The 8,632-nt window shown below is 40.2% G+C and overlaps 1 protein-coding gene across 1 annotated transcript in view; it reads left to right on the top strand.

Annotated features, from left to right (window-relative positions):
• Positions 1-240: 240 nt before the first annotated feature.
• Positions 241-8,632, top strand: part of LOC107663991 (spondin-1-like) — a 32,398-nt gene continuing 24,006 nt past the window's right edge. Inside the window, exons 1-2 of the mRNA XM_016454435.1 lie at positions 241-301; positions 6,043-6,244. Coding sequence (XP_016309921.1) covers positions 264-301; positions 6,043-6,244 — 240 coding nt within the window. The 5' untranslated portion in view covers positions 241-263. The remainder of the gene's footprint in view (positions 302-6,042; positions 6,245-8,632) is intronic.

Genomic DNA, 8,632 nt, shown 5'->3' with positions numbered 1-8,632 from the left:
TACAAGTACTAATAAAGTGCCAATATTCTAGTAATATACATTACATGCTAGGTGATAGTGAGAATTGGTCCTTAAAATGAAGTGTTACCGAAAAATGAACTCATGACCTATTCTCGAATAAATAAATACATTATACATTTATATAATGATTTTACAGAGCCTAAGGAGAGTCCTTGGCACTGTAGTAAATCAGAGCTATACTATATTTATTTACTTTTATGTGTTTTATCACACAGGGTGATGAGGTCTTGACCGTCATAAAGATGAAGGCCCAATGGCCGGCCTGGCAGCCCCTTAATGTGTAAGTAACTGTCATGTAGTGTGTGTACAGGTTTTATATCCTTTTCTCTGTTGAATAATATCTCATCAAAAAACAAGATCTCTCTCACTTTTTTTTTTTTGCTATATAGAGTACTTAAGCTCTTTACAAAGTTGAGTACTGCCTCTTTCTCCCCAGACAGTAACAACTGTGTTTCATGAAAAAAAAAAAACAGAGTGTTCTGCTTTCTCTTTATTTAACATTTAAGTGATCTAAATTGATCAGTGCTCCAAGAATCACTCAAGCACGAAGAATTTCAAATTTATAATGCTGTATTCACCTCATTGGGTATATTTGGGTGCATTAGGACTTGAGAGTAGACAGGAAATTGCTTTTGAATTGACTCAGAGTGTCATGAAATGCTCAGTATGAGGCAAGAAGTGCTTGAAGTGCTTGAGACCAGAGCTATAAATGTCTTTCCTCACACTGCATAAAAAAAAACAGATGCTATAATTTGACTATAACAGCAGTTAATGTCCAAAAATCCTAAATGGGATGCATGTTCTTTCTTTATTTCTCTCTCTCCTTTTGTTGTCCTCTCATCTTCTCCGCAGGTCTGTTGCTCAGTAGCTATATATTTAGAATAACAGCTAATGCGTACTCTGCTATTCGAACTTTCCAGAAACCTTAGCTTGAAAAGCTTGAGTTGAGTTTATTAGCAGTGCACTGACAGGCAGACAGTAAAATGATAGGTTGTCAATGAAAGCAAAGTCTCTAATTAGCTGCATGATTTGTTAAAGCATATATTTGTGTGTGTCTGTGTGTTGTGTCTCTTTTAAAGGGTGGAGTTGGATGATTTCATATTCCTTAAGGGGTATACGGCTTTATAACAGACTTTGCTTTCTTGTTAAGTAATAATGACACAAATTTATGCTGACTTTTGCAGTTGCTATCATACAGCATATGTGTATGCTTGTGACTGTCAGTTAAAATTATATATGTCAGACATGCAGCGCTATTTTAAGAGCACTGTTTGTTATTTCAAAGCCATTTGTGTACACATCACAAATGGAAAAGAATGAGGCTTTATGTCTATGAATCAAAAAAATGCAGATCATATAAACATATATACTATCATTCATTTTTTTTAAGAAAGTTCCAAATAAATGATTAAACAAGGCCCTAATAAATAGATTTAATGTGAGCAGTAACTATGAAATTGTTACAAAAAAGATTTTAAACACATTGTGTGTGTGTGTGTAGTGTATAAATATGTGTGTATAATTTTACAAAAGAAAAATAAATCTAACAACCCCAATTTTTTAATGGTAGTGCATATGCATATTAATAAGCATACATAAGTTTGCCTCCTGGCCTCTACATTTTATAATTCCAAAATGAGGAATTTTCCTCCATGGTAGCAAGTTAATGATATAGAAATAAGCAATGTGTTGAATGTCTTTTCTCATCTACTCGTTTGCCACAATAAATGTCAGTTAATTTATCAACATATCAAATCATTTGATTACAAGTTTTAATTGCTTGAAAGATACATTTGTTACATGTCTGTGTGTTTTGAGTTTCTGTTGTGACCTAGTTTTGCCTGTCTTGTTGAGTTAATTGTTCCCACCTGGTGTGTCGTTAATTATGGGATAGTCCCTGGGTTCTTAAGTCCTGAGTTCTCCCCATTTCAGTTGCCAGTTATTGTCCATGCTACATGTCTGTTTGGATTATTCCTGAGTTGGTTCCGAGTGGATTTATATTAAAGACTGTTCTTTGGGATTCCCTGCTCTCTGTGAGTCTTAACTACCAGAGATCGTAACAGAATAACTGGCCGAAACTGTTTTTTTCTCTGGCATTTCTTTTTTGTTTTGTTTAATTTTTACTATGGACCTTACCCCCATAAAACTTCTCTGCCTGGAGCAGGGAGATCGCCCGCTGGATGCTCACGCCCTGGATTTTATTCAGCTCGCATGCCTTACTCACTATCCAGACTGCTCGCTCTGTGTTTTCTATTACACCAGCCTGAACGAGCGTTCAAAGGCACGCGTTCAAGCGGGCGGTCCTAAGGAGGATTTCGCCGTCTTTGTGGAGTGGGTGCTGGTACACAACAACTCTGCATTCACCATCGGCCCTGCGGAGGATGACTTCGCCACCAGCCCCACTCCGCCACTGCCAGAGACCAGCCCACCACCAGCGACCGACGGGAAGGAGGTGTCGCACGTGCCCAACGCAGACCAAGGAGGTCAGCTCGCCGCGCTGGAGGAACTTGGACCAAGGACAAGGTCGGAAGTTACCATCGTCCCAGAGCCTGCTTCTCTGCAAAGGTCGGAACAGGTGCGCGAGCCGGCTACACTGCTGAGCGCTGAGGGAGTGTTAGTGGAGCTCGGGGACATGGAGGATTGCCCCTCCCACACTCCCACCGCTATGAGTGAGTACGAACTGGCCTCTGGTGGATATTATGAGGAACTTAAAGACATTTTTGTAATGGACCTGATTGACTTTTTGGAGAGGTGAACCCTAAGCCCCCTGTATCTCCAGTGATTTCTGTATCTCCTGCGCTCCCTGTATCTCCAGTATCCCTTGAATTTCCACCCAGCCTGCCTCTCCCACCTCTTCAGTCAGCCAGTTACTCAGACCCAGTTCAGCTGCTGTCCTCCAGCACCTCAGCAGCCCATATTAGTAATGATGTTCTGTTAAGTGTCTGCAGGCCAGCTGCTTCATCCAGCCCTGTGGATCCCCTGTCTCCGCCTCCAGCCTCTGCACCCCCTGCTCCACCTCGGCCTGTCGACATTTCGGCTCCACCTTGGCTCCTCCCTCCCTCGGCTCCACCGGATACCATCGGCCATACGGCTTCTCCGGGCTCCCTCGTCCCTCCGGCTCCGCCTTGGTCAGTCATCGGCCTGCCTGCACCTGCGGCTTTGGCTGGCTCCTCCTTCTCCCCCGGCTCAACCTTTGTCCTCGGTCCCACCAGCTCAGCCTCTGCCCTCAGGATTTCCGGTTGCTCCTCGGATGCTTGTCGCCGCGGCTCCTCCTCGGTCTCCAGGACCATCGGCTGCGTGTGTTACATGTCTGAGTGTTTTGAGTTTCTGTTGTGACCTAGTTTTTGCCTGTCTTGAGTTCATTGTTCCCACCTGGTATGTTGTTAATTATCCCATTATTCCCTGGGTTCTTAAGTCCTGAGTTCTCCCCATTTCAGTTGCCAGTTATTGTCCATGTTACATGTCTGTTTGGATTATTCCTGAGTTGTTTCCTGTTTCCAAGTGGATTTATATTAAAGACTGTTCTTTGGGATTCCCTGCTCTCCGTGAGTTTTAACTACCAGAGACCGTAACAACATTCACCGATGCATGAATGTTCATTACATCTGAGACAGTTAAACGAGAGCTGGTGAATAGTTCATGCCCAGAATACACAATAAAATCAAATTCGGTGAGCATGTACAACAAATGTGTGACATAATCCTGCCTATGAACACCTACCTGGTGGTCCACCCCACTGTGTGAGCTTGATATGCATCACTCTTTTAACAGAACATCTCCGAGGGGTTAACTTTATCTCTGACAGCCATATTGAGTCAATACAAAGGAAAGATAGATATGTCTGAAATGGAGAGAAATAGGGGTTACAGAGACCTGCAGACAGAAATGTTATCACCGTGATCATTGTAGTCTTCTTCATGTGTAAATTAGATACAGATGTTATTGTTTGTATAGAAAAGTGGTTTTAAAATTTGTTTGGATTATTAAAATAGAGCTCTTTGTGTAAATATGATTTTCTATCTTTACTGTATTATGTTTTAGACTCTGTCACCCTTTGCAAGAAAACTCTACTGTCATTATAAATTGTCTGCTTTACATTGGGGTCTTGGGGTTTATATTAGGAATGATGTACTGTCTTTCTGAAGAAAAAGTGATCAGGACCCCAACTCAACGTACATCAATTCTACTGTCACATATATTAAGTTTTGTTGTCTTTTTGAACTTTTGTGTTGAAATTTTCTTAGTTTATATTTTGTTCTGTAGTTCATTGTCAGTTCTTGGTTTAACTTTAACGTTATACTGGTGTGTATTTGCTTTTCCATGCACCATAGTCTCCCTTTTGTTTTGATTTTGGTCTTTTTGACACCAGCAATATGTACTAAAATGACCAATCCAAAAGATGTATCTAACAGCGATCCAAATCAGCTTACTCACCCTGGACAATCATTCCTTCAAGGACGAATAGATGTTCTTAGGCCTTGTCTATCCCTGATCCAGCACATATTGCACAGTTCATAGTAGAAGAAGCAATAACAATCTATTCTCCCTGGAACTAATAATGCCATAATGCCTAATGTCAACCCCTTAAAGGGATAGTTCACCCAAAAATGAAAATTTGATGTTTATCTGCTTACCCCCAGGGCATCCAAGATGTAGGTGACTTTGTTTCTTCAGTAGAACACATTTGATGATTTTTAAGTCCAACCGTTGCAGTATGTCTTATAATGCATGGCAATAACAGACCGTTTATTAACAGAAAATAAACAAAGTGTCCAGAAAAAAAGGGAATCAAGTGTCCAAAATAAACCGGGGATCTGGTGTGCTGCGGGGTTCGTGAAGGGAAGGGCAGTGGTCAGGAAGGAAGGGTCCAGGTAAGGGGCGGAGTCCGGCGGCCGCTTGCGCTCTCCTCTCCGGTCCGGGGCACGAGGGGCGGCGGCTTCTTTCAGCAGCTTCATCCTTCTCTCTGCCCACGGCGCTTGAAGGGACTAGACGGCCATGTGTCGTCACGAGCCGCAGGGTTTAATTTGGATTTGTCTGTGCATGTTTTTTTTACTCTCATAGATTTTGTTACCTTTGCCATGCATTATACGACTGATAGACTGCAACGGTTGGAGTTAAAAGTCATCAAATGTGTTCTACTGAAGAAACAAAGTCACCTACATCTTGGATGCCCTGGGGGTAAGCAGATAAACATAGTCCTCTGGCTGCTCCCAATCTACTCTTCCTCTGGATTCTCCTTGGTCTTCACTGCCCTTACATAATAATTGGGGAATTAATGATTAAAAAAAGGAATTACAGTACTCTGTACATGTTAATGGAATTTGAAGAAAAGTTGACAAACTCTATAATATATAATTTCAGTGTGGACATAAGAAATAACTAAGTTACTGTTTCACTGATGACTAGAACAATTACTGCTCTGCCATTGCACTAGTGCTGTCTGTTGAATGAGTGATGGAGAGAGAGGGCAGTTCAGATGTGTAATTACCAGATAAGAGGTATCATGATGAGATAATATCAGTCAGAGTGGTGGCTACAAAAGGAATCCCACTTTCGGGTTTAAGAGGAGAACACAATGGCAAGACATTCAGTGATCACACACCCCTCCGCCAGAAACACACACACACACACACACACACACACACACACACACACATTTTCTTTCTTATATTTTACACGTCTCTGCCGGCCTGCTGACTTTTGGCCTGTTTTTTGACTATCTTTCTGTTCTCACCCTTCTTGTGATGGAATTATTGTCATGATAATTTTATTCGGAATAAAATAAATAAAGTTCAATAAATACTTCACAATTTAAACCTTTCTTTTGTTCTTAATTTCTTTGCATGCTTGCTTGCATTACAGTTATTATTAGCTATTGATTAATATGAAGTAAATAATTATTATAATTTTGATGTCATGAAAATAATATCTTAACACATAACATATGTAGTGCCTTCTCATGTATGAATGTGACATATGCTATATAAATATGAATGCACCTGATTTCTCTCTTACCTGCAGTCGAGCAGCTCCTTCAGCTGAGTTCTCAGTGGACCGCACACGTCACCTGATGTCCTTTCTGACCATGCTGGGTCCCAGTCCTGACTGGAACGTGGGTCTGTCATCAGAGGACCTCTGCACCAGAGAGTGTGGCTGGGTCCAGAAGGTGGTTCAGGACCTTATTCCATGGGATGCGGGGACAGACAGCGCGGTCACTTATGAGGTGAGCACTCATACAGTGGGGTCCAAACATCCCTTCTACTTAGCATTTTTCTTATTTTAGATAGAATTTGTCATCACAAATGACATGATTGGTGGGGCAGCTGAACTTAAAAATAAAGATGAATATCAGAATTGTTATCATTTGGTATGTCCCAATTTTCCTGGCATGCAAGCTGGCATAAACTTAACAGGTTTGAGCAAAATAAAAAATATATCTATCTATCTGTCTAGATAGATAGATAGATAGATAGATAGATAAAGATTTAGATAAATGTTTAGATGTGAAGTACTTGCAGTGAAGTATTTTCCTCCTGAGGTCTTTGGATAATATAGGGTTGTGACTATCACACATTTGCTCAAAGCAAACTCCACTAAATGAGTTATCTCCATGTTAATAACAGAACAAAATAAAAAACATGAAAAAAAGAAGTATGTTTTAATTTAGCCCACTGGAGACCATACAGTCATGACCATATCTTGATTCTGCCATCTACTTGTGTGTGTCAATGTTTGTTTGTTAATTTAATTAATTAATTTGCTTGTTTGTTTGTTTTTCATTTACATATTGAGAGGATAATATTTTTTACTTGTAGACTGGTTGGGTGGTTACAGGACTATTCTGGGTTAAATATACATTAAGTTCTATAAAAAGCATGTGTAACATTCTCATTTACCTCAGAAAATGTATGCATGTATGTATGTATGTATGTATTCATATTTTTTTTTCATTCATTCCAACTATTCTCATATGCTGTTGATAAATAATCTCATGATGTAAATAAACAAGGTGCATGCCTTTAACAGTGTCTGGTCCTAAGACAGCTTTGGATTTCTAACTTTTATTTTTCAGCATTTCATTGAGGAGAGGGTCTGTGTATATAATTTGTATTGCTCCCCTGGTTGTGCGTGTTATATTCAACCTCTCTCAGCGACCTTGCTGCTGTTGACTGTGGAGCTAATCTGTCTTTTTCAAAGCCTGAAGGCTTGCTATGGTGATCTATTTGTTGTGTGAAGTGATTTTAAAATGTACAAATATGGAATAATCATATAGGAATTCCCCTTTTGTAGTATTCATTATTTGACATCAGTTCAAATATAAAATTGAAAGTGAAAAGTGAAAACCCTGTGGGTATTTAAATATTTTTGTTTTATCCTCTGTTTTTTTTTTTTTTAAAGAACAGTTCAGCAAAAATGAAAAATCTTTTGGAAAATGTTCGCAAAATGTTTGCATGCCTCCTTTTACTTACATTTTATGAGAACAACCTGGTCTCATAAAAAACGTACCTCTGGGTACTTTTCTGCAACACCATTTTTACGTACCTTACTGCACGTTTTGCCACAGTTTCAAAGAGAAATGTCCACTGAGTGGCGCTAAAACATGGGTTCAATATGTGAACTCTGGCACGCTTTTATTACGTTGATATAGGTATGTATTGCTGTGATTTTATTACGTTGCTTCAGGTACGTATTGCGACGGTTCAGAATTCAAATATCTGGGGACTGTCGCTAAAAGTTAATGCTCTATCGCAGAGGTGTCAAACTCAATTCCTGGAGGGCCGGAGCCCAGCAGAGTTTTGATCCAGCCCTGATCCAACGCACATACCATGTAGTTTTCAAATAAGCCTGAACGACTTGATTAGTTGGATCAGGTGTGTTTAATTAGTAGGGATGCACCGATACTGATACTGGTATCGGTATCGGGCCCGATACTGAGCTCCTGTACTCGTACTCGTACTCGTTAAAATGCCCCGATACCAAAGGCCGATACCACACAGCATGTAAGCGCCATATTCAGACAAAGAAACACCGACAACAGAACAACAGACAGCAAAATGGAGTTAAGGATGTCTACTATGAAGTATATGAATGCAATGAATATAACGTTAAACATTCCGTATTAACGCCTGTATAGCTGATGTGCGCGAACTGATAAACAAAGCACGCTGAGTAGATTGAGCGCGTGGCGGCGCAGATGCGCGAGCTTGTCGAGTGAATATACCTTTCTCACAGACATCACTGGATAGTTTGTAGTTCGGTCGGATGTGTCAAAAACAAGTAAGTAAAACAATGCACAAGTTACTTAACGGTAGGGAGAGAGAGAGAGAGAGAGAGAGAGAGAACATCTTTGATGTTCACTCACTTAGCACACGTATAATTTGGATTAAAGCTAAATCGTAAAAATAAGACCATTTATATGGGCATTCACTATAAACATCATTTATTTTCAACCTTAGGCATACACGACTTTCTGGCGAAAGTGAATCTAGCAGCCTGTGTGAAATGCGCTAGGCTGTACTATTCTGCATCAGTACAAATACCTGCACGCGTTGCTCGTGTTTTGCTTGCTTGAGTGTTTCTGCATTATATGAGTGGCTTTGGAATATAAATC

Source organism: Sinocyclocheilus anshuiensis, unplaced genomic scaffold (assembly GCF_001515605.1).
Source record: "Sinocyclocheilus anshuiensis isolate Anshui unplaced genomic scaffold, SAMN03320099.WGS_v1.1 scaffold215, whole genome shotgun sequence".
In the NCBI taxonomy this organism is placed as follows: Eukaryota; Metazoa; Chordata; class Actinopteri; order Cypriniformes; family Cyprinidae; genus Sinocyclocheilus; species Sinocyclocheilus anshuiensis.
Note: the sequence above shows the minus strand (reverse complement) of the source record. Positions and strands in the feature narration are given on the sequence as shown.